We start from the raw sequence: 27898 nt of genomic DNA on the forward strand, positions 1-27898 counted from the left end.
AAATTTATGATTTTGTGGTTAGGGTGATGATGAATTGTGTTGGATTAGAGGAGGAAGAAGAGGTTATTGTGATCATTTGTGGTTAGGGTGATGATGAACTGACTTGGCTTGACTAAGGAGACATTTATTGTGATCATTTTCAGTTTGATGTTGAGATATGAAATTCGTCGGATTTTGACTGAGAAGGGGTTATTATGATCATTTTTGGTGTTTATTGAGGTATTGTTGGTTGGTGTTTCTAGCAACCTACAATGTTAAGTTCTGAGATTCATAATATGGGTGTGTGTGGTATTTTGTGATTTCGTCGAATTTTCGTCGGATTTGGGGAAATCACTGCCTTTCTGAGATTATTTGTATTTATTGTCATTTCAAGTCATAAAAGGCCTATGAAAAATATTTGGCAGTGGCTACCAACATTATGTGATGATTGTAGAATACTAATTTTACATTGAACTTGTGTTTGCAGGAACTTTATTAGTCACCATATACATGACAACTAAAAAAACTGTATGTAAGCAACCTACAATGTATCTACATTGTATTGGATGGCTACTACTGTGGGTTATTAATGAAAATATTGTTATGTCATGAGTTTTAGTTGGTGACTTTTTTACTTTTAGGCTATGATGATTGTCAAAATTTCTGAGATTAGCAACCTGCAATTGATATTGCACTGGATGGCTAACAATGATGATATTGACGAAGTTCTGAGCCCTAAGCCGTAATTTGCATATACTCGCGCTTGAATTATACATTTACTTTATACATTTACCCGAACACAAACATTTCCTTGGTGAGACTGTTTCTTTCCCTCATGTTATATACCTGAACACAAACATTTCCATGGTGAGACACATTATGCAAACCAAGCCCTCTATGCATACACCCCAAATGCTATTTTAGTACTTGTGGAGGCATGGTTGTTACATGTATTCAGTTACTATGTGGAAGCCTGGCTATTTTTGTATTCAGTTACTATGTGCAAACATTTACATGTATTCAGTTACCTGAACACAAACATTTACATGTATTCAGTTACTATTTTTTGTATTCAGTTACCTGAACACAAACATTTACATGTATTCAGTTACTATTTTTTGTATTCAGTTACTATTTTTTGTATTCAGTTACTATTTTTTGTATTCAGTTACCTGAACACAAACATTTACATGTATTCAGTTACTATTTTTTGTATTCAGTTACCTGAACACAAACATTTACATGTATTCAGTTACTATGTGCAAACCAAGCTCTCATGGCTATTTTTTGTTACTATGATGATTCGAGCTTGTTTAGCTCTATGTTGTTGGGTTTTTGGTTGCTATTTGTGCTCCTCGCCGAGCTCCCGTGGCTGTTTTTTGTTACTATGCTGATTCGAGCTTGTTTAGCTCTATGTTGTTGGGGTTTTGGTTGCTATTTGTGCAGAGTTTTGTGTTCAGGATTTGTGCACATATTTTCAGTTTTTGTGCACTGTTTGTGTTCAGCCCCTTGGTATTTTCTTTGTGTTTAGGTTTGTGAGAAGTTTTGTGCTCAGATTTAGTGAGACTGTCTTGTGTTCATGCAGTTGTGTGCTCAGTTTTGTGAGACTATCTAGTGTTCAGGCAGTGTTTGTGAGATTGTTTTGTGTTCAGGTTTGTGTTCAGGTGAAGTTTTATGTTCAGTTTTGATGACGTTCAGTGTTTGTGAAGTTTTGTAAATAGTTTTGTTGCTTGTCAATTTTTTTTTGTTTAGGCTATGATGATTATCAAAATTTCTAAGATTAGCAACCTGCAATATCTATTGATATTGCACTGGACGGCTAACAATGAAGATATTGACCAAATTCTGAGCCCTCAGCCATTACGTACATGTTTGGTATTTCCAAGTTTGATGCGATTTGCTATGTTATATACATATTTATGGCTAATCAGGTTGTTTATATGTTTTTATAGGTTTCATAAGAATTTCTGGCTAATTCAGGTACGTATTTCATAAAATTATGAATAATCATGGTATTACATGTCTTGTTATTTATGGCTAATCAGGTTGTTTATATGTTTTTATAGGTTTCATAAGAATTTCTGGCTAATTCAGGTACGTATTTCATAAAATTATGAATAATCATGGTATTACATGTCTTGTTTATTTTTTTCCTCGAAAACAGGTTTCATTTGATTTTTTCCATCTCAAATAGGTATATTTCAGGTCAAATCAGGTACACAATTCATAGCAATTTAATTATGTTATTCCAGGTGTCGTATGATTTTTTAAGGCAAACAAATATTTATAATGAGTTCGCTAATTTACTATTTGTTCATGTTAGATTCACAGTTTTATTTTATTAAAATTACTTCACATAACGATTACAAATAAATTTGTCTTTAGTGGGGAGTAATCTTACCATGGTGACCATATATATTTTTCTCTACACATTTCAAAACCAATCAAACACAAAAAAGTGAGAAATGTCAAATCAACAAAAGTTTTCCCTTTGTTTCTATACAAACCAAACACAAAAAAATCAATACATTGGTTTCCCACCTTATTTTATGTGCAAACCAAACCAAAACAATCTATTTCTTGAAAAAGTTTGGAAAACTCAAAACTTAAGTTTCTTTACATGGAATTGCAATTCCCTTTATCTAGGAAACTAACCAAACAACCTCTAAGTGACAAGATGAGTAAACTCTGGGTACCAAAGTGAAATAAGCCTGACAAACATCCACAATATCCAACTCTCGTTTCTGGCGCGGCTCCCGCTTTTGTACTCCCCGCAACATAAAGCCCAACAAGCGCCGGGCAAGATACGCAACGGCGATGATGGTAAGATACGCAACGGCGATGATGGTGATGATGCCGTGAGAGATCGCACCAAACACGCAAAAAGCCGGCAAAAAGAAACAAAAAATCAAAATTTCTAAAAACAGCAAATTCTCACATCATCGTCATCGTCATCGTTTCTTGGATGGCGTGCTCTCCATCCCTCGCCCATTCCTCTTGCTATAAAAGTCGCTATTTCTCCTATCGAATCGACCATGGAGCGGGATGTGGACACGTGTGCTCACCCCTCTCGTTCTCCGCCTCCGATAGATTCGGAGCTCCTTTCGATCTCAAGCGTTTCTGCTTCTTCTCCAACTTCTCAGGTTCTCTCTCTCCCCCTCCCTCCCTCCCCGTTATTTCGATTTTTCGCATTTTTTTTTGTGTTTTATCGTGATGTGGATTTGGATCCGGTGGCTAGTGATTAGGTTAATTTCTACCTGTTGGAACTCGATTTGTTTCCCGCTGAGGAAACGCGCATTTTGTTGCAAAGTCGGTTGGTTATGTCCAGATTTATATTTAGTTTAGGTTGTTGAATGCAATTTCTTGAATTTTAATAACTTATCATGAATTTTATTACTATTATTATACGTAGCAGCAAAGTTTTTATGTGAATTTTTTCCCTAGCTTGTTTGGATGGAGGGTAGGGAGGAAGAGGTGAAGAGAAATCTAATTTTAACATTGTTTGGGAGTTCCATTTAGACGGGTAGAGAAGGGGGAATGGGGGGAAAATTTGAGCCAAATTCTTACACTCCAAATTGGGGTGTAATGAACCTTCCTTCCCTTCCCTAAGTCATCTCCAAAACACGCTGTAAGTTCATGGTTGTTTTATTCCTTTCTCATTCTGAGTGATTGGTGTTTCAATATGTTTATTCCAGTTGGCCATGAAAATTGAATGGTGTGACTTCAATCAAATGAGGAATTAGTGACCATGTTTTCAGTAGCAGTAAATTGTTGGGTCTCTGATGCCCTGTTTTTTACGGTACAAATGTTGAATTTTGTAGTACAATATCTTGAGTGCAATCTAAGAAAAAGTATGACAGGTCCCAGTCCATTGCATTAATGTTGCATCAGATGTATATTTACTCTTGGGTTAATGGATTTAGCGACTAGTGTTGATCCAAGGTTGACATCCTTTAATGTACAATTAATGGATGAGGTTCATTGGTTACTTCTCTAGTTTAGAATCGTTCATTCTTAAGACCACAAAACATACTACTTTGAGTAGGCATCTAAATTGTCAGTAGTCATTTATTGGTCATACAAGTGTTTTATTCAACGTGGAATATGCTCAGACTTGAAAGTTAAATTATGTGATTTCATTCCAACTAAGTCACAATGGTTTCCTTATAAGTTCGGGTTTTGAACGTTCATTTGAGTACCCATTCAAAATAGGATTTTTTTCAAAATAGGATTTTGTCTCCGGGTTTGGTCCCACATCAGAAAGATAGAGTAGTGCAAGACTTGTTCTTCTTGGGTTGAAAATGGTCTCAGTCTAGTATCTATGGGTCACTATATTTGAGAATTGAGACCACAACAATTCGAGCTACTTGTGAGCATTTAGAGGACATAATTGATTTCCATCATTTCTTGGTCATGCAAGTGGGAATTTGTGGAGTTTTGTTATTGAGTAACACAATTTATTATTCATGATCACATGCCATGCGAATCATTATGTTAAGGGTGTTCTTCATAACTAGAAAATGTCAGCAATCAGAAGTTTACATTCTTTTAAATGAATATGGTCAACATCTCCATGTTCCTCTCTACACAACTTACAGATTGCTCCTTCCCATTGACAAATCCTCTTCTTATAAAAATACTACCTTATGCTTCAAACCCCAGCAGTAGATGTTTTCACTTGACATAGGATGGTATTAGAAGAGTAGTTAATTGTTCGTTGACATATTCAACTTATTTATTAAATTTTATCGCATTCTTTCTCCTTATGATGTATAGAGTGACTCCCTTCAAATGGAAAAAAGTATATTTGCTAACTTGCTAGTTGCTTTTCTATGTCAAAAAGTCAATTTGTTGACCTTTCTGATTCTCTTCCTATATTTTTCCTACTAAGAATGTATTTTTTGTTCCCTTCGTAAACACTTTAAGCAGTTAACTCTTATATTTTTAGGGTAATTTTTACAATACCCCCCTCTAAGTTCGGCCATTTTTGAGATAACCCCCTAAAATTTATTAATGTCACTTAAGCCGCATAACCCCCATTAATTTCCATGCTTCTCACAAAACCCTCAAAACGTCTTCAAGTTTTGTAAGTAAGCTCCTTAACTGCGTTAGACCCATTTTTGATTGGTTGACAATACGCCCAATAAAAAATTAGCAAAAAGTAATGGGGATCAAGTCCTCTAACCTGGGCGAAAACGAGAATGAATGATGGAAAATGCGTTCCGGGGTTAAAATGATTACAAAGGATCAAAAAGTGTTTTTCAAATGTGCAGTCAGATCTAACAATGTTAGTTTGTGGGGGCTATCGTATAAAACTTAAGGGGATTAGGTGAATTTAAAACGTTTTGGGGGTTATCGCAAAAAAGCCAAATTTAAGGGGTATTTTAATAGATAAAAGTTTAAAAACTATGTTCTTGTTAATGATTAGGAATGTTTACTTTGAAAAGGCTCTAAACCTTATCCTGTTGTGCTATATTGCCTGAAGTATTCTGCTTCACCTGTACATAGCATTTTTCAAGTTATCCGTATTGAAGTCTGTGTCTTTTCCAGTTCTTTGTCCACAGTAATCCCCTTGCTTCCCCATTGGCCATAGTATCCTTGGCTATAAACCAACCAAAAGATATGGTTTTGAGAGGTGGTAATAATAGGTATCAGACTTCAATTTATCATATGTTGATCCACAAGGTTGACATCAATAAACAGGCGCATTCTTGTAGGTTAAGCTGGAAATAATTTCAACTGATAGCTTTGATTCTTTTGAAAAGTCAAATTGTTGAAATTTTAGTTCGCCAGTAAGTCAACACCAAGCCTGGTTCATCTTTTTGATGTCAATACCAGAGTTCAGAGGTATCTGCAACTTTGATCAGAATAGTTGAATTGTATTTTGTTCCTTTAACCTTTATATTAAATATGTCAAATTCAACCATTCAAGCTTTTTATTTATTGATATATTAAATTCTTTTTCCGAATAAAATACCATCCAATTAACTTTTGTTATTTCAAACCTGGGTCTATCCTGTGTTAGTTGTCATTAGTCAATATCAAAGGTATTAGCTGAACTAGATCAGCATGGTTCTATTTTTATACTGCCTATATGTATTTGTAATTTTATATCACCTAGTTTTTAAAGCTTGCCTAAGTACCAAATTCTGAATATCATGTACTGCAAAGGCGTAACTACATAGATAATTCATTATGAGCTATACTGCATATGGACCAATCGTAACTGTTAATATTTCTAAATCCACAGCACAACTTGGAAACTATTTCTGCTTTATAACCTCTGAACTTCCAAAACTTTTAATGGCCATATTTTTTTCTTTTTGTTAGATTTCAGATCCTAGCTTTCAATCTTCATAACTTCAAAGAGTACCACATCTTGTTTTGACATTTGAAAAGTTTTCTTGTGCTTTTTTGGTTAAAGAAATTTTCTACTTATTACTTGTTCAAAGAACTCTTCTGCTTGTTATATATCAAACTTTACATTTGCCCGTATCAGGAACTTTGCTTTTTCTTGATGCTTAAATTGTAACTTTTGGTTATAATGCCATTTTAGAATTCTCAATTTCATGACATGGTTTGAAAACTTTCCTCTGCAATGTGCCACAGACTATAGCTTTCTCCCTTTTCCCAGTAGATGTGTGCTGTGTCAATCAGCATTCACATGCTATGAAGCATGTGCACGGACACGGCGACACGGACACGACACGAACACGGACACGACAAAACCCAAAAAAATAGGACACGATGACACGACTAGATTTTTTTTAATATTATTATTATATATAGATAAATTTATAAATTCAAACAACAAACTAAAATGTAATCCTCAAACACAAAATACTAAGCTACTAACAAGTCTAACATTACAAACATATAAAAATTACAAGAGAATAAAGATCAAGTTGTAACTAGTTCCATGGCTACAAAATATTAAGTTACTAACATTGCAAAAATATAAAAATTACAACCAAAAACGTATCTTAAAATAAAATTTTCAAGTTGAAACATCAAAAAGATCGTTCTATAGCTTCAACTCCTTCATCATGTATATAAACATTTTAGAGAGAAAGAGAGAGAGAGAGAGAGAGAGAGAGAGAGAGAGAGAGACGAAGAGATCCAGAGAGAGACGAAGAGATCGAGAGATCGGGAGAGAGAGACGAAGAGATCGGGAGAGAGAGAGAGACTGGCCTAGTAGCGACGAGTCGACGAGGACAAGGACGAGGACGAAGGGATTGTGGTGGCGTCGGGACTCTGGTAAGTGAAGAAATTAGAGTTTGGGTTTGGGTTTCGGGTTTTTCCTTTTTGTTCGCGAATCCCAGCTGTGTCGGGAACGAGTCGGGGGCGTGTCGGGGTGTTGACGCGTGTCGGGGGCGTTGACCGCGTGTCCGACGCGTGTCGAACCCGTGTTGAACGTGTGTCCGCGTCGGACATGCGTCGGACACGGACTCAGGTCAAGTTTCGCGTGTCGGTGCTTCATAGTTCACATGCACCTCCATCTTTAATAGTTGACAAGAAGCATATGATATAGTAGATTTAAATCTTGACTTGAACCAAGAAGGTCCATAACAACTTGATTTTAGATGTCCTTCAACCTATAAATGTGATTTCATTCTTAACAATAACTTCCAGGCTCCATTTTGTATCATGTTGCTTCTTGCATTACTGTTCATCTGTTGCTTGTATAGTTACATGTTTTTTACTTTTAATCACATACTGTTAGCTATGAGCTTCAATGATTCTGTTTGAATTTTCCTTCATGGGCATGGTGTTTTTATGTTTCCTCATAAATTTTGAGCAGTGCCACTATATTGCCCAATAATACTTTATTCTCCAGTAAATTTAAAATATATTTAGATTCCCTCCACACCTCTGCATAGCAGCTGCAGCAGGTCTTAATGGTTGCATGGATAGTTTATTTTCCTCACATTCCATGTGTGTCTGTCCACCTACCAAAGTTGGAACCCACAATACCTCTTATTTCAGATTTTTTATACATAAACAGTAATCAGGTTGTCTATTATGCTGTTCCCAACATGGACAAACATCCTCCAATTTAGTTGTATAGATATAGGCTGCTGTTCTGTTGCAAAACTTAATAGAGAATGAAAAAGAACACTTGGGACCCTAATGACAGCGGGAGAGCAAGAAAACTAAATTTATCAAACTAGACATAAAATATAGGGAAAAATATCACTTACATTCATCAGGCCCTTGTTTATAACTATTTCCATGGCAAACTTACCAGGAATCCTAATCTACGCAAAATAATTAAATCTCAATCATCCTAACAATCCGTCTTATAATGAGAATTTTGACTAACTACCTAATCACAATTCTCCTAGCATCCTCATCTAGAAACTACTAATATTAATCTAACGAATAAGATAACTTTGGTTCTTTCTCTTGTGGTTAAGCTAGCTTCAGATGATCCATGATAGCATGTAGAATTAACGGTACTCATTGCAATCACAACCATTTTAGCAAATGTCCATTCCTTAACAGTACATTCTTATGGAACTTGCACCCTCTGCTCTTACTGGGCTTCCCAAATTATGGCTTGTTCTCTATCTCCCTGCACAGTATTCCACCCAAAATGTGGTTGGATCTGTATTTTCAGTAAGATCAGACTCTACAACCTGAAACAAATATGCATGTAGCTATAAACCCATTAACCTTCCCCAGTCATTTATCACTTTGTCCTTGTTCACTTATAGAACTCTAAAAATTAGCAAAGTATCTCAATAAGCAGCTATACCTTTAACTTAAAATCAATAAAGACCTTGAGTTTCCTTATATTGTGGATTTTCAAATAGGAAAGCTGCTAATGGTAAAACTTTTGGCAATATGATCTCTTTTAGAATCTGGATTGTATAACCTTTACCTCTTCACATAATAATATGTGCATATTCTATGCACCTTATTCATCCCTGAACTCCTATATCAGAGAATCTGTTTCGTATTTTGGATCCATAGCATGCCCTTTTTTCTTATATATTCAGCGGGCTCTATTTGCAGGCTTGAGCATAATTGGTAGCTGCCTGCATTCTCGACTAAAACCAATGAGTACAACATGTGAAAGTTCTGTAACATCCAAGAACATGTCTGATTCCAAGTATGCACCTGATCATCTCCTTGTTCTTGTTCATGGCATCTTGGCTAGGTATGTTGACTTTTTCTTAACCATCTAAGAGACAGTATGAAGTGAAAATGAAATAGGAAAAATGATATTGCTAAACTTTGGATATTATGTTCTAAGTACTGTTAGTGAAGTTTCAATTTTCATGTTCAGGCATAAACTATTAATATATACTTATATGGTCATTCTCTAGATATTCACAAGCTTAAGTTCATGAAGAAATGGTTCTGCCCTCTTGACATAGTGCACAATGAGCATTCACATTGGTTTTGTGGATGCTTGATGGTCTGCCTGCAGTTAAAATTTCTGCAAATTTCATGTTCTGGGATTGTGCTCAGATGATTAAAAATAAATTGAATTTAAAAATAATGTGCCAGTCATGTCATAGTTTCCACTACATATGAGTGTTTTCTAAGTCAATGTGTTTTCTTTTATAGATATCAGTTGAGTCTAATTACACTAATGAGACAAGGGATTTGACCTATGTTTCTACTGAATGTGTGATATGTCGAGAGATTGAAAATTTGACACCTAATATTTATCTTGTGGGGATTTGAACTCCTTACTTCTTCTCTTTACATCACGAGCAGAAGGAAATGTGTACATGTGAAACATCTGATGGCTGAACCATTTAGCACCAAATAGATGCTTATCGCACCTGTGGCCTACTTCAGATTTTTATCCTTTTGTTATTCTTGGGGCAGTGCAGTTGGGATGCACTTGTACTAAAGTTGTGGGTTTTATGCATATGCATGTGTTTTGGCTTCTCTCCTTACTTTCATTAATCTTATTATCTTATCTTATATTTATTCTTTTGTGTATTATTTTGGGTGTGGATTGTGTGGGCATGTGTGTATGCGAGAGAGAACTTTGAAAGGTGGAGATATATGTTAGTGGCTTAGTGCAAAGCTTTCATTCCTGAAATTGTGATAATATAAAAGGATCTGAGAATACTTGAGAGAATAAAGCTAAAGATTTTTAATTATGCTCTAATAGGCTAAACAAAGTAGATATACAAGTTCTTGTGCATTGTGTTCTTGAAAGGAATAAGACTCGTGTTTTAGTACAAGCTAATGACATGGGTTTGAATTTAGACAGATGACTATATAGTTTCATCAAGGAAGCCAAAATAAATCTAAACAAATCAATTACCTCTGCATCAGTTGGTAGGTCATATGGATTGAAGATTGGAATTTAAGGATGTAAGATCGGACTGGGGGACTTTGTTATTCTGTTTTTCATATGTGCATGTGGAGTGGTGGTGGTTCTTTTGAAAAGTTCCATCTTGTTGTCGTATAAGTAAGAGAAAGCCAGTAAGAAAATATAAACAGATCTTTATGATCAACAACAGAAGCAGTAGCGACAACAATAATGTCTTTATCATGGGGTTGACTATATGAATCCTATTCTTCCATTCCGTTCTATTATGGGCCATCTCCTCTATTAAATTAACCATTATCACATCCTTAGGTCTACCTCAAGATCTCTATTTTCCATTAACTATAACTACAATATTATCACGTTTCTTAACCGGTGCACTAAGAGGTCTCTGTTATACATGACAAAACCACCTTAGTCTATTCTCTCTCATTTTATTATTAATTGGAGTAACATCTTATTTACTACAGATGAACTTTCTTATCATATCTTTTAGTGTATACCCACAAGACCATCATAACATTCTCATTTTTGCTACGCTCATTTTTTGCACATATTGTTTCTTAATTGCCCAACATTTCGACCCATAAATCATTATTGGTCTTATAACTATCCTATAGAATTCATAGGTAGTCTACGATCACATAAGACTCTCCAAGCACTTCTCCACTTTGATCATCCTGATTTGATTCAATAGACAGCATCATCCTCCATCTCACCATCATGATTCACCATCATGACGAATGATTGATCCCAAATAACGTAAGTGGTTACTTTAAGTGTTTCTTGGCCATCAAGATGTATTATAGCCTCTTTTCGCATTTTAGTTTTACTAAATATGCATTCCATGTATTTTGTTTTTGTTCTACTGATTCTAAAACCTTTAGTCTTTGAGGGCTTGTCTCCACCTTTATACTTTAGATATTATACTCTCTTGAGTCTCGTCAACTAATACTATATTATCGACAAATAACATATACCATCGGACTTCATCTCGAATATCTCTCTAAAAATTGCATTTGCTTCTTCAAAATTTGTACGAAGTAACAATTTTTTGTTAGGTTATAGGTTCTCAAATTGATAATTGATCAGTACTGTTTAGCACATAATTATATGTAAGCAGATTGATCTTGCTTTAAAACCTTTTTTTCCCTGTTACTTTAGAAATAAGCTGTCTCTCTTCTATTGAACTTGGTACAAGTCTTAAAACATTCTATTATTTCTTATTTTCATTTCCAACATGATTGATTAATTAAATTGTATTCATACTGGTCACTGGCTGAGTTTCTTCTTTTCGCCAGTTTACTAGTTTTCTTTGCTGTGAAAATCTCCCAAATTGAAGTTCTCTTTTGCTGATTTAAATTTTGCAGTCCTAGTGACTGGACATATGCAGATGCTGAGTTGAAAAGACAACTGGGGAGAAATTTCTTAATCTACGGTACGCCACATGCATTATATATGAAGTATCTTAAATGTTTGACTTCACACCATTAACAGCTGTTACACTGCATAATATTATGCTGCATTATTCTAACTTAGCTTTAAGTTTGATTGTTCTTTTCTTTTAACTTTTATCCTTATAGTCTTCTTTACTGTGTGTTGTTCAGCAAGTTCATCCAATAGCTATACGAAAACCTTTAGTGGAATCGACGGAGCTGGAAGGCGCCTAGCAGATGAAGTATGTGGTAAATATTTATTATCTAAAGTGCCTTTTTGTATATGTTAGCTTTATGCTGAGAGCCTGAGAGTAATGTCACATTCGTTCATCTTTTTGCAAAGATTTTGAGTGTGGTGAAGACAACAGAAAGCCTAAAAAGGATATCTGTTTTAGCACATTCTTTGGGTGGGTTGTTTGCAAGATACGCTATGGCTATGCTTTATTCATCGGATACTGGTAAGCCTGCAATCATATTAATTCAAAATTTTAATTTCATAGCAATAGAAAGCAATTCTAAAATATCTTCTTGATCAGGGAAAATTGCAGGGTTGGAACCCATTAATTTTATTACCTTGGCAACCCCACATTTAGGAGTCAGAGGAAAGAAACAGGTAAGCTTTAATGTTCATTTCTAAGCTTCCTTGTTAATTGTTAAATGATAAATGATAATAGCATGGTATTTTTTTTATCTTCTCTCATTTACCCCGGGATGACTTATTCAAGCTCTGATTTGAAATTTAAGCTTTCTGATTTATTTTTTTACTGTAGTAGTACCTTGATCTTCATGGCATAAATGTTTCCACTGACCAATGTATCATTTTAACTGCTACACAACAAAATTATTGATCATACAGTTAACCCAGCCCACCCCCAATATTCAAACCCAAGGAAGACACTGCAAAGAATTTATATAAAATCAATGAGAAAATAAGGCAAATATCTCCACAAATAAAGAACTCGACCCCAATAGCGTAGAGGAAGGCCATGGAGCAAATCATGAGATTAAAGAATAGTATATCACATTCATCATGTTCAAATGCCGCAAGAACTCAAGATAAATGTGGGAATGGTTTTGTCAAGCAAGACTCGATCAATTTCCAAAATGAGCAAGGAACTCGAATAGTGACCAGCATGAACCAATGAAGAAGACTAACTTGAGCTAAAGAAGACGCTCGAAAGACTGCCAAATAGTCTGTCTCTTTAATATCCTGCAAGGGTCAGTAATGCAAAGTAGTTAGATTTTTTTCTTTTTTTTTCTTTTTGCACGTGCATTATGGACTGTAGCCTATGAAGAAGGTTTGCATTGAGACATGTTGTTTACTGGCGATCTCAATCCTCAATCATAAACAAAGAACAAATGAACACGTTGGAAAAAGTGTAATAGCAGAACAATCGCCGCTCAATATGCAAAAGCCAATAAATCTTGCATTTTCATATGCATTTTGATGAGAACTTTGGTTACAACCGTCAGTTCTTCCCTACTTTCACCATTTTTGTCTCTGTCCTCTATTCGAGTTGTACAAGAGATCTGAGGGAAAATATGATCAAAGTGGTTAAAGAGGTAGTTATCCAACAATTGTTATTAAAGGTAGTAGAGTGAAGCTTCACCTTAAGCAGTAAAATAGAGATTAAAGACATTTACTACTGTTTCTAATCTTGAAAGTAAATCACAGTTACAGCCAAACAAGAAAGTCTTAGTTAAGTGGTTGATTCTATTTTATTCGAGGGGACCATGTTCTTTGCAGGCACAAGTTTTTTAGCTAAGATCACAATAACCACTCAACTTCTTTTAGAGAATGGCGAAAAGGGTCTATATAGGCAAGCGCTTATGCCTTGCTTGGTATGCAAGAATGGAGGTAAGTGAGAATGGAGTGGAGGGAGGAATGAAATGGAATGAATGAGGAAATGGAATGCCCATTCACATTTACATGTTTGGGTGTGTTTGTATAATAAAACGGGAATGACAATCTATCCCCATTCCCATGTTTGGTATCATTTATTCATTCACAAATGAGAATGAAATTTTGTTTTCTAATAATGCTGTTACAACAACATAGAATTTTAAAACGACAAAAATAGTAATGATAATAACTAAATAATTCCATTCTTTTAAAAAATAAAGCTTGACAAAAAAAGTCAATATTTCATGTTTCAGTCTTAACATTCGATGTTTTTCCATGTACTTGCAAGTATAAGGAAAAACATCAAAATCAAAAGTTCATACATATGCATGTTGGTTCATATGCTACACAAAATTGACTTTTTAGCAGGATAAACATTATTAAAAGCTTGTTCTGCATATAGAAGACTCTTAAAACACAGAAAGAACTTTGATTTCCGCTCAAAAAGTTTAAATTAAAAACACGAAAGCCCAAAATGCTCATTTTTCTTTAGTTTCAAGCAAGATAAATGACAAGCTAGCTATTGGCCAAGGTTGCTGATAGCGTATAGTGGCGTGTCGCGACGAGGTACCGCTAAGACTATTTGGGGCTATTGTAGCGAAATAGTGACAAATAGCGCACAGTCAAATAGCGGTCAAATATAAATATATTTAAATATTCTAAATAATAAGAAAAATCATATACAAAATCTAATAACTCTATAGATGCATAATTGATGCCTAAACATGAAATAGATGTGTAATAATTACATAATATTAACAAAGTACTATAATTTACTTTGTGGCTATTGTGGAGGGAAGTTTTGGTGTCGTCGGAGGAAGTGAGAGAGAAAGGTGAGTCATTGCCGGAGGACCGTGAAAGAGAGATGCTAAGATGGGTTGACCGGAGAGAGAGAGAGAGAGATGGGCTTCATCGGACTCCAGAGGTGTTGTTGGTGCGGGAGGCGGCGTTGACTGGGCTCGTTGTACGGGCGCTGGAAGTTGTCGTCGGAGAGCCGTGAAAGAGAGATGGGCTGACCGGAGAGAGAGATGGCTTTGACCGGAGGTGCTGCTGGTGGTGGGAGTCGACGTTGACGCGGAGACGGCGTTGGCGACGCTGGAAGTCGTCACCCGGAGACTGTGAAAGAGAGAGGCAAGTCATGAGAGAGCGGCGGCTAGGGGATAGTTGGGTTCGGGAATTAGAGGCGAGAGGGGTTTATGTGAAATGGGTAAGGGTCGGGTTCAGGGAGAGAATTAAGATCCATTGTAGCGGGTTTTAGCGTTTTTAAGCGCTAAAACATGCTATTCCGCGCTTTTCGAGCGAAAGGCGGTTTTCTCTGTCTAAACACCTCGCAATCACCTTAAGCAGCGTGGTGAAGCCCCGCGACCGCGATCCGCGGCGCTATAGCGGCGCGATTTGCCGCTTTTTACAATACTCTTATTGCATTAGCAATATCCATTTGTAGAACAAAAATGGCAAATAACATGATTGAGTTCACTTTTTTCACCCTCTTTGTGGAATGTATACTCAAATTTACTTGTATTCTTATCAAGAATATTTTTAATTTGTAATTAACAAAAAATTAAGGAAAAATAAATGAAAGTGTACTACATCATTCATAGGTCCCAAATTAGTATAAGCAATGATATCCACAATTCAAAATTCTAGATATATAAAATGACCTATTCGACAAATTATCAAAATCACCAAATCCCAATCAAAATATCTATAAAACAATATCAACTAAATACTTAAACAACCGCCACTATATTAAAATAATAAGTTCTATAATAGAAATATGATAACCTAGCCTTTAACTCCAAATTGCCAACCTAAGATTACCCGCTTGCATATTGTCTCACCCATGTCTCCTTAAAATCATCACCGAGTATGATGAACAAATCTAGCAAATTGTAGTTACTACGAATCATCCCTATTGCCCTAAAACATTGATCCATGCTTAAATTCATGTCCATTACATGTTCAGTAAATCTCTCTCTTCTTAGTCAAAGTCACTTCATCTAAATCATCCTTAAACAATTAGCTAGACCTAACAAGCTCATTTCCTAAATATGCAGTAGATTTTCTCATTCAATAGACAATTGGGTTTTGTTGTAGCAGATAGAGGAATCCTCACTGTTGGTTGTGGGATAAAAAGTGGATTATAGAGATAGATGATAAAGAAGAGAAAAAGATCTCTCGCATCTAATTGCGCATCACGCAGCTTACCGATCCACCACACATCCCACACATGAAACTTTGAATGCTCTGGGCTAGCTCATGTGCAAACTGCTACGCAACGCTCATAAAACGTGACTACATCTTGGTATGCATCCTCCACATACAAACACCTGCACATCCTAAAAAAACAATAATTAAATAAATAAATGCATAATAATGTTAAATAGTAAGAAAGAAAATCTTAATGCGCATTAAGAATACGCTACTTTGCACAATGGCATGTGCCAAGTATTGTGAAAAAAATTGTGATCCAATATTATGCTTTTATGAATCTTCAAACTAATCTCTTTCCTTAAAAAAAGCCTGATCTCTAAAACCCCTCAAACTCCCATCCAAAATGTTATCTCAAATCCCTCCTGCATCCCTTTATGGCTCATCAGCAACGAGCTATCGTTGAGGCCGAGGCTCTGAAACCTTCAGTGTTTTAAATTCTTCCATTAAATTTCTTTGCCTTCCCCATGAACTCGCGAATAAGAAGAGAATTATCGAGACCCCATGAAGCTTCTCCAATTAGGTCTTTGTCGCCTCTTAGTTTTGTCCTATGACCATTTGCTTTCGGGGCTGTCGGTAATAGTATCCTCCACGTGAATTTCTACATGGATGACTACCAAAGTCCATATCCCAGTAACTGATGAACAATACTATGTTTACGTCTTCCATTGTTTTCTCACTTACAAGTCTGTCAGCGGTCGCTTGAGTTGCAAGGCATTAAACCTCATATCAATCTGACACTGCTTATGAAGTGGTGAGTTCTGAATTTCCTATGGAGCATGAACATTACAAGTTAAAGGCAAATATAAGTGAATTCTTTCAGGATGTGCAAGAAGCCCTTGAGACTAAATTGAAGGCAAATATAAGTGAATTCCTTCAGGATGTGCAAGAAGCCCTCGAGACTGAACATGATGTCACAACAAATTTGTTCTCTTCTATTGATTAGTGGGTGAGGAATAATAAGACTATGGAATTCACTGAATAGATGAACACTACAACTCATCGAAGATGGAGAGATAAGAAAGATGACAACGACGATAAAAGTGAGTGCTTTGTTTGCTTAGAACAGATTGAGCCTAGATGGTCGAAAGAAGGGAAATTTCTCCTGGTCACGTCGTTCATTGGAGATGCGTTACTCGATAACTCATTGAGAACAAAACTTGCCCCATGTGTCGGCATATGCAAACAATCATTGGCACCTTGCACAATAAATTAGTAGTGTGATTGTTTATTAAGGAGTGAATATTTATTACGAAAGGACTAAATCAAGAATAGCACCTTAATGCGAGAAACTATGTTGATGGCTAGCTAATTATCTGTTGTTCATTACTGTGATTATATATTAGGCATATGTACTTTCAATAGACTCTACTTTTTTGGAGACAAAAAAGTCTTTTTATTAACTATGGGTCCTACACAAGTAGTAGATACATACGTATGTGTTTGTCTAAGTAGATAAGTGAAATCTGGTCGTTATTTTTACTAAATTCTTGTTCATAGTTAGTATATTCACCAGGGAAGATACATTAGGCATATGTACTTTTAGAGACTGCTTTTTTGGAGGAAAAACATCTTTTTATTAGCTATGGGTCCTACATAAATGGTAGATACATACATATGTATTTGTCTAAGTAGCTAAGTGAAGTCTAGTCTTTATTTTTACTAAATTCTTGTCCATAGTTAGTCTATTCACCGGGGATGGTATACAGAAACAAAATGGTGGATTGAAATTTGCCTTTATTGATCTCTGAAATTAAAATTCCTATCCGTTCCTGTTCTTCGAATTGCCAAAATCCCCTCCCTCTTTTCCTCTCTTTTCTTCCTCTCTTTTCTTCCTCTCTGTCTCTCTCTCCTTCTCTTTCTCTCTCTCTCTCTTTCTCTTTCTCTTTCCTCTTTCTCTCTCTGTCTTTCTCTTCGTTGTTCCCATAACTCTCCCCGTCCCCTTTTTATAACAAATAATAATAATAATAATAATCTAAATGGTTAGTGGCACAGGGCGGGGGTTAGTGAATGCGGCTCGGATATGATGCTTATCATATCCATATCCGCTTGCCCATCTCGGATACGGATACGGATATACATCGATAAGAAAAATTTATAACCATATCCGCTAAAATCGGATACGATTACGGATATACATGCGGATATATAAACGGATGTGAAAAAACTATATAGTATTGAGAAAAACATAGTTCATGTGATACAAAAGAGTTCGTTAATATGTCCATTATAATTGAAAAGTTAAAATTAGACATCTCGATCATCAAAATTAACCACAAATCCATGATCTAAGAATCAAAACTATCGTAAGAGTATGACTAATATGTATTCGGATATTTCGGATACAGATACAGATGTTTCACTACAAAACCATATCCGTAACCATATCCTATCGGTTATAGATTTAAGTAACTATATTCGTATCCTAACGGATACGGTTACGGATATTTTTTCGGATACGGATACGGTTTAGCACCCCTAGTCTCAACATTCTAAGACCAATGGTGTTATCCTTATGTCCATCTGATCAACAGAAAAATTATTAAAAATACAAATACGATAGATGTCAGTAAACGCGATACCGTCTCAAAATAGTATTTTAGTCTCCGTTGTCAAAATGCAATGAAACTTTATCCACAACATGGTCTTGATATTCTAAGATCAATGGTGTAAATTCCGTGCCCATCTGATCAATAGAAAAATTTCTAAAAATAAAATAGTATCAGTTTTCAATAGACTCGCGATATCGGGGTTGAAACTACGAATCGATCTCAAATTAATTCCAATCTGATCCATTCATCCCAGAATGATCACCAATCATAATAAAACTCATTTATTATCATTTATAATAATATTTTCAAAATTTTTGGGGTTTTACAGTATAAGACATGGTTGAGCTTAGCTTTAGATTCACACATATTTTATGTATTAAAAGTGTTTACATTCTAAAACTAACCTTAACATATAAACATATTTGTGTGTGTGTATGTATGTGTTTTTGTGTGTGTGTGTGCATGTGTGTGCGTGTGTGTGTTTGTGATATTATACAAATACAAATAAAACCTATTTGAGTTGGATTTGAATAAAGAAATAGACTTTTAGAGATATGAAATAAACCATGGATAAATCCAAGCGATCTTTTCGTAGGGGTTTTCCCCCAATTGAATTGGGGGATCGAATTGATTATAGAAACATGAGTTTAATTAGTCGATTTATTAGTGAACATGAAAAATATTATCTAGAATGGTGAATAGATTGACCTTGAAACAATAACGATTAATTACTTTTGCTATAAAACAAGCTCGTATTTTATCTTTGTTACTTTTTCTTAATAATGAAAAACAGGTTGAGAGAGCTGAGCCGATCCCTAGAACTACTGGTTCTAGAACCAGAATTAAATAGATATGCTCTTTGATTGATTCAAAACTCCAATCTTTACACTTATGCAGTCAAGATATCTCACCCAAAAGGAAAAAATGTATATTATCTAGCATATGCAAGTGATGTAACTCAAATGAGGGTATATAAGTGCAAAGTAGGGAAAACTATTGGGTGTTAAATCCAAATTAAGCTCTCGAAGCCATACATAGAAAAAATTCCCACTGAAATTCTATCAAAAGGATGTCCTATACAAGTTTCTTTGTTTCATGATTTGTTAATATCAGTAGAAAGAAAATAAACTTGACTAGCCATGTGTAACTACAAAGTGAAACAACTCAATAATACAAATATTAATATTAAATAGAATAAAAAGAAGAGCTATCAAGTATCCTCTAAGAAACATCAAAGACACATAAGAAACAATCTTAACATAGGCAAAGTTCATTCTAGTTAAAAACATGAACTCAGGATAAAGGCTGTTTCATAATGATCTACAGTGCCCTTAGAACCCTAACTTAGTGTGTGCTGCTTAATAAAATCTATACTATTATTAACAAGAATTGAAACCACACATCTATATTTTGAAAAAAAATAAATCCCTCAATTACCTAGGATTGATGACGAGGTATTTGCCTGTCGCTGGGTGGCTGGACGAAAGAGGAAAAGTGAAGGCAAGGCGTTCCAATAAGAATGATGAGGAACTAGAGCTGAACAACGAGAAAAAAAATCATGTTCGTATCTTTTAAAAGGGTAAACATATCAGATCCTGTTCATATCTCTGAAAAAGGTATATTTGGAATCGGGTTTATTTTTTTGATTCGCACTTATGTGGGAATGCCCATTCCCTACTATCTCAATGGGAATGCCAATTCCTACAATGTGTGGGTTGGATTAGAAGTGGGAATGGGCATTTCATGGTATGTTTGGTACGCATGAGTGGGAAGGAAGAATGGACATTCTATTTCATCTCATTCCCAACGTACCGAATGAGGTGTTAATTCTGGGACGAAAGATGACAACTGTACTTATGCATGTACTAGAAAATCTGTGCATTGCAGTCTTGCTAATATTTTATTTGATAAGAGTGCTCATAGTTGGTTCTGGAAATGGTTTTCAGCTCCACTGAACCAAACAGTGAAATTTTGAATATATGCTTCTTGTATTTTATTTTTCAGCTTCCATTTCTCTTGGGAGTACCTATCTTGGAAAAACTCGCTCCACCTATAGCTCCCATATTAATTGGTCGAACTGGTCGTCAACTGTTTCTTACAGATGGTAAACCAAGCAAGCCTCCCCTTCTCCTAAGAATGACATCAGATTATGAAGATAAAATGTTTATGTAAGTAGGAAGGGGAATATACCTTTTAGATGAGTAATATTATCTGGTACTAACTTTAGGCTCTCATGGTCTTTATTGCAGATCTTCTCTCGCTGCTTTTAGAAGCTGTACTCTTTATGCTAATGTTTCATATGATCGTATCCTTCTTTGACTTATATTCTAAGATTCATGACGTAATGTGTTGTACTGAGCAATCGTCTTTTATCAGTACTTCATTTTGTTAGCTCCTTTCTTTCCACATCAGTTTTTCTTGAGATTTCTGTAAGATATGGTTGGCTGGCGCACATCTTCGATAAGGAGAGAATCTGAGCTTATCAAGGTATTTGGCTTCTTATATACTCTGAGCTTGCAGTTAAATCTCTGAACTATATCTGGTCGACAGTTTAGCATACCAGGGTTCTTTAGTCAACAATATTTAATTGATAGTTTCTCAATAACTGGGAAATGCTAGTTGATCAAAACTTTATAGGTAGTGCTAGTTGATAGTTTAGCATACCAGGGTTCTTTAGTCAACAATATTTAATTGATAGTTTCTCAATAAATGGGAAATGCTAGTTGATCAAAACTTCGTGATGTCAAGAAGTATGAAAAATGAGAAATCTGCACAGATCAAGATGTACCTCTCTATATGCACAAAGGATGCTTCATCTTGCTAAATGGACAGTTTATAAAATATAGTTAGTTTTCCTCGATACTTAGGTTTTGTATGTACTTATTTTAGGCTCTTGTTAAAAGACACCTTCCATTTATTCCTTGAAGACATGGCGCATGATTTAGATCATGGGTTCTTCCACCTTATATTGCAGTAAGGTGCTAGCTCCATCTATTAGCTTTCACGTTTTGATGAACAAGGAAAAACCGACTATCTTACAAGTGTTGCCTATTTCCTAGATAACCACTCAAAGTGATAAAACAAAAGTATAATATAAATTAAAGCTGCAGGGTTAGCAAAAAGTTTAGACTAAGGCATGCTACCTCCTAGAGAAACTCCAGGGTCCTAACCGGTATTTAAAATGGTACATATAAGCATCGCGATAGTTATAACTATCTAAAATGGATGCCTAAAACTGTTAAACAATGGAGGTGAGTAGTGTGTAGGTGTTATAAGATAACCATGCAAAGTGATAAAACGAAAGTATAATATAAATTTAAGCTGCAGGGGTAGCAAAAATTTTAGACCAAGGCATGCTACCTTCTAAAGAAAACTCCAGGGTCACCAGTATTTAAAATGGTATATATAAGCCTGGTGATAGCTATAACTATCTAAAATAAATGCCTAAAACTATTAAACAATGGAGGTGAGTAGAGGGTAGGTGTTATAAGAGGAAATTTCCTCCCCTGATATTGATACGCTGTCCTGCATGTGCATGGGTGTGCATGCAAATAGTGGGTATGCGGTGGCAGCTCATTTTCAAGAGATAGACTAGTGGTGAGGTCCATCATGATAGTTCCATCAAAAATTGTCAACCTCATCACTTACATCCATCGATAGCTCATTTTCCTAAATGAGCTGACAACTCATATCCAGTATACCCTATACACATGTGGGTGTGGGTGTGAATTGGCATGTGTCTATACACGTTTCACTAGAGTCATACCTTGTAAGATTTGAATTTTGATCTTATCAATTAGAAAATATATCTTATGTAACTTATGTAGAAAAACCAAACTGTTAAACATGAATTAAACTATTAAATAAGCATGCTACACTAAAAACTACATGGTTTGTGGACTTTTATCATTATAGTTGTACAACAGGTTAAAATAGTATGTTGAGAAAAATTATCCAGCTGAGATTCTAAAGTAATAATTGAACCTACTGATTTTGATGTTGATCCAAACAGTATATAACCCTAACACTAAACTTTAGGTGTTTATAATATTCTGCATTGTTGATCTAAGCGACTCATCATTTAAGACCCCGGTTTTTATGACCACTTGATGCACAACTATGCATCAATTATTAGGCTGTCAAAATGATTCATATCATGTTTAACAGTGCAAGTCTTCTATTTAAGTTACGCAATATATAGTCTAGGAATGAGATGATGAAAGCCCCAAATCCTATCAGTAGGATTCTAATTAACCCTGGTTCCATTATTGAAGCACTAGAGAATCCAGTTTCATTTGTATATGGTGGTGTCCTGACTCAAACTGATAGCAAGTATGTACAGATCCACCATTACTGGGCTAAATAGTACATAACTCCATTTTATAAACTTTCAGGTTCCTGCTATTGGCCTTTTTTCCCCTCCAAAGTAACTGTGCTCTGTGCTCACAACTTACAGACTTAATGTTAATTCTGTTGTGTTTTTCTGTGATTTTTTCCTCTCTAATTTTCAGCCCCCTCTTCGATCATTGGATGGTTACAAGCATATTGTAAATGTACAATATTGTCCCCCTGTACCGTCTGAAGGCCCTCATTTCCCCCCAGAAGCTGCCAAAATAAAGGAAGCTGCCCAAACTGTGCCAAACACTGAAAACACAACAGAATATCACGATATTATGGAAGGCAAGTACTGCTGAAAGAACCAAGTACAGTTTTCCATTGACTTATTTCTTCTTCTCGTTCTTGCAATATTTGCATCTATTAACAGTTGTAAGATGAAAATCAGAGGAAATGATACGGGGGTTGCAGAGAGTAGGATGGAAGAAAGTCGATGTCAGTTTTCACTCTGCATTTTGGCCCTTCTTTGCTCATAACAACATTCATGTATGGTTCTCACACACTAGAACTAATCTCATTTGCCTTTTATTTTATTAGCACTTATGCCCCTAAACTTCAGATGACATTAATTTTTTCGTTTGTTTTAAGTGCATTGGGCATCACGTGAAGAAAAATTACATGTTGCCCTCAGTTTATTTTTAAAAGGACTAAATTATCCTCTAAATTGATGGCAAAAGGAATAATGTCGTCTGAGATCTAGGGGGCATAGGTGCTTAGGGGGTATAACCGCATAAGTATCTACACTATAATCGTACAAGGGGTGAATTTGTAATTAGCCCTTTTTTACTTTTTATTTTTTATTTTTATACTTCCTCAATAAGATAAGGGCCTGTATTTTAGGTGAAGAGCGAGTGGCTTCACAATGCTGGCGCTGGTGTCATTGCTCATGTTGCAGACATTCTAAAGCAGCAAGAACGCCGGCCAGTTACAGCTGCAAGCCTCTAGGCAATATTAATACACATATCTTGATGTGACAAGAAGAACTATAGTTGTAATATGTTGTGAAATAAATTGAGGCGATGAATCAATCTATGAAAGTTAGAACAAGTTACAATAAATTGTAGGACTAAGTTATATAATGCTTCTGTTCTTTTTATTTGCTCGTGTATACACGGGCAAATGTACATTTGTGTGCGCACATGTGACATTGCGCATGTGTGCATCGGTTTGTATGTTGTGTGTGTGTATGTAATACATGTATGTGCATGTGAATAATTAGGTAATTCCTCTAACTGCAAAAAAATTTCTTTTTAGGATCCCCTTAAGATTTTTTGTAGTTAATCGATGCTTCAATTTTGCCGTGAATTAATTTGCCTGCACAAGTACAGTTTTGGACAGAGGACGAAGTAAGGAAACTTTTTCTTGAAATTCTATAGTTTGGACTATTTAGATTTGCGGGCTTTTCTTATCTTTATTTCTTTGAATAAGAGTTTTTTGGCTTATAAAATCAAATTTTATTCATATTCTGCTTGCGGTATGTAAAGACTCAGCTGGAAAGAGATGAATTCATCCATCATTTGCTGTGTTCGATATCCAAACTTAGGTTTGTTCATGCTCAGTGAACTTTAGAGCTAGCAGACTTATCATAAAATTGAACTGGTCTGCGTTGTGATCGATGTTAGAATCCATTGACTCTTTTTATGACAATGTTTTCTCATAAATATTTGGGAAAAATGTGTACATGCCCCAAAAGTAAAAACTTCATGTGACGAGGCCCCTTATAGTTTTTCTCATGTGAATCAGCTCCTTGATGTGTGACATTTTGTACTGCAGTCTTTTTTTTATCAATTATTACATGTCAGCTAAGCTAAAATCCCCAAATTATCCTTATCCTCTCTCCTCAATCTCTCAGACCCAGCAATCATATCATATTTCTCTCTCATCTCCTCTCTCTCTCTCATCTCTCTCTCTCTCTCTCTCTAAAACTAAGAGTTTTCTCAAACTCGTCAACCTAGCCCTCGCCCTCCTTGCCGTTGCCGCCTCCACTCAGGCCCCCAAGGCTCCCCTCGAGTTCGCCGTCGTCTCCCCTCCCCTCCTCCACCCGTCCTCGTCGCCGTAGATCGCCACCGCTCCCCCGATTTAGATCGTCGCCGTCAAGACGCACAGAGCATTAATCCATTAGCTAGAAGAAGAAAAGAAAAAAAATGTTTGACCAGCTACAAATAAATGAACGATTTAATTTTAAAAAATAGTCAAAAGTTGTCCCAGTTTTTCCACTTTCACGAGACATCCACGTCTTTTTGGATGAAGCTGAATTTGCAATAAACCTAATATGCACAGTCTTTTTGTATTTTAATTTCGAACAAATTTTTAAAATAGACCATTTTTAAAACTTAATTAGCAAAATAAGCTGAAAAAATATTTAATTACCAAAAATCGTTGTAAGTTGGGACGGTAGTTATAAATTGTTGTTATAAATGAGGATACAGTCATGTTTTTATAAATCGTTGTTAATTATATTTGATAATAGTTATACCTAATGATATGTTATTTCTAGATGCTATCGTCGTAGTTCTAGTAGCCCTCGAGTTAGTTCTAGCCTCTATTACCCTAGTTCCAGCTTGTATACAGCCAGTTCTAGCTCACACCTTACTAGTTCTAAACCAAATCCGCGTTTTTTTACAAGCAAATTTGTTAATTCTAGCTTCTACGTTAGTTCTAGCTTCTATTACCCTACTTCTAGCTTGTATACAGCCAGTTCTAGCCCACACCTTGCTAGTTCTAAACTCAACAAGAGTTCTTTACATGCACACTTGTTAATTCTAGCTTCTACGTTAGTTCTAACTTCTATTACCCTAGTTCTAGCTTGTATACAGCCAGTTCTAGCCCACACATTGCTAGTTCTAAACCCAACAAGGGTTTTTTACATGCACACTTATTAATTCTTACTTCTATCTTAGTTCTAGCTTCTATTACCCTAGTTCTAGTTTGTATACAGTCAGTTCTTGCCCATACCTTGCTAGTTCTAAACCCAACAAGGGTTTTTTACAACCACACTTGTTAATTTTAGCTTCTACGTTAGTTCTAGCTTCTATTACCCTAATTCTAGCTTATATACAGCCAGTTCTAAAACCCTTGTTGGGTTTAGAACTAGCAAGATGTGGGCTAGAACTGACTGTATACAAGCTAGAATTAGGGTAATAGAAGCTAGAACTAACATAGAAGCAAGAATTAACAAGTATGCATGTAAAAAACCTTTGTTGGGTTTAAAACTAGCAATGTGTGAGCTAGAATTGGATGTATACAAGCTAGAACTAGGGTAATAGAAGCTAGAACTAACGTAAAAGTAAGAATTAACAAGTGTGCAACTAGAACTAGGGTAATAGAAGCTAGAACTAACGTAAAAGTAAGAATTAACAAGTGTGCATGTAAAAAACCCTTGTTGGGTTTAGAACTAGCAAGGAACTAACGTAAAAGTAAGAATTAACAAGTGTGCATGTAAAAAACCCTTGTTGGGTTTAGAACTAGCAATGTGTGGACTAGAATTGGCTATATACAAGCTAGAACTAGGGTAATAGAAGCTAGAACTAACGTAGAAGCAAGAATTAATAAGTGTGCATGTAAAGAACCCTTTGTAGGGTTTAGAACTAGAAAGATGTGGGCTAGAACTGGCTGTATACAAGCTAGAACTAGGGTAATAGAAACTAGAACTAACGTAGAAGCAAGAATTAACATGTGTGCATGTAAAAAATTATTGTTGGGTTTATAACTAGCAAGGTGTGGGCTAGAACTGGCTATATACAAGCTAGAACTAGGGTAATAGAAGATAGAACTAACGTAGAAGCAAGAATCAACAAGTGTGCATGTAAAGAACCCTTGTTGGGTTTAGAACTAGCAAGGTGTGGGTTAGAACTGACTGTATACAAGCTAGAACTAGGGTAATAGAAGCTAGAACTAACGTAGAAGGAAGAATTAATGTATACAAGCTAGAACTAGGGTAATAGAAGCTAGAACTAACGTAGAAGGAAGAATTAACAAGTGTGCATGTAAAGAACCCTTGTTGGGTTTAGAACTAGAACTAACGTAGAAGGAAGAATTAACAAGTGTGCATGTAAAGAACCCTTGTTGGGTTTAGAACTAGCAAGGTGCGTGCTAGAACTGGCTGTATACAAGCTATAATTAGGGTAATAGAAGATAGAACTAACGTAGAAGCAAGAATTAACAAGTGTGCATGTAAAAAACCATTGTTGGGTTTAGAACTAGCTAGGTGTGGGTTAGAACTGGATGTATACAAACTAGAACTAGGGTAATAGAAGCTAGAATTAACGTAGAAGCTAGAATTAACAAGTGTGTATGTAAAAAACCCTTGTTGGGTTTAGAACTAGCAATGTGTGGGCTAGAACTGGTTGTATATAAGCTAGAACTAGGGTAATAGAAGCTAGAACTAACGTAGAAGTAATAGAAACTAGAACTAACGTAGAAGCAAGAATTAACATGTGTGCATGTAAAAAATCCTTGTTGGGTTTATAACTAGCAAGGTGTGGGCTAGAACTGGCTGTATATAAGCTAGAACTAGGGTAATAGAAGATAAAACTAACGTAGAAGCATGAATCAACAAGTGTGCATGTAAAGAACCCTTATTGGGTTTAGAACTAGTAAGGTGCGGGTTAGAACTGATTGTATATAAGCTAGAACTAGGGTAATAGAAGCTAGAACTAACGTAGAAGCTAGAATTAACAAGTTTGCTTGTAAAAAAACACGGGCTTGGTTTAGAACTAGCAAGGTGTGGGCTAGAACTGGCTGTATACAAGCTGGAACTAGGGTAATAGAAGCTAGAACTAACTCGAGGGCTACTAGAACTACCACGATAGCATCTAGAAATAACATATCATTAGGTATAACTATTATCAAATATAATTAACAACGATTTATAAAAACATGGTTGTATCCTCATTTATAACAACGATTTATAACTACCGTCCCAGCTTACAACGATTTTTGGTAATTATATATTTTTTCAGCCTATTTTGCTAATTAAGTTTTAAAAATGGTCTATTTTAAAAATTTGTTCGAAATTAAAATACAAAAAGACTGCGCACATTAGGTTTATTGCAAATTCAGCTTCATCCAAAAAGACGTGGATGTCTCGTGAAAGTGGAAAAATGAGGACAACTTTTGACTATTT

At 35.6% G+C, this 27898-nt stretch overlaps 1 protein-coding gene across 1 annotated transcript; it reads left to right on the top strand.

Moving 5' to 3' along the window:
- LOC109844746 (putative lipase YDL109C) lies at positions 2714-24031 on the top strand. Its single transcript, XM_020413858.1, has 12 exons — positions 2714-3122; positions 8998-9142; positions 11647-11714; positions 11884-11954; positions 12056-12170; positions 12249-12325; positions 20383-20546; positions 20628-20683; positions 20813-20865; positions 22890-23058; positions 23162-23259; positions 23614-24031. Exons 1-12 carry the CDS (start codon positions 2945-2947, stop codon positions 23716-23718), a joined length of 1299 nt encoding a protein of 432 aa, XP_020269447.1. The 5' UTR covers positions 2714-2944; the 3' UTR covers positions 23719-24031.

This window comes from Asparagus officinalis, chromosome 6 (genome assembly GCF_001876935.1).
Source record: "Asparagus officinalis chromosome 6, Aspof.V1, whole genome shotgun sequence".
Classification (NCBI taxonomy): Eukaryota; Viridiplantae; Streptophyta; class Magnoliopsida; order Asparagales; family Asparagaceae; genus Asparagus; species Asparagus officinalis.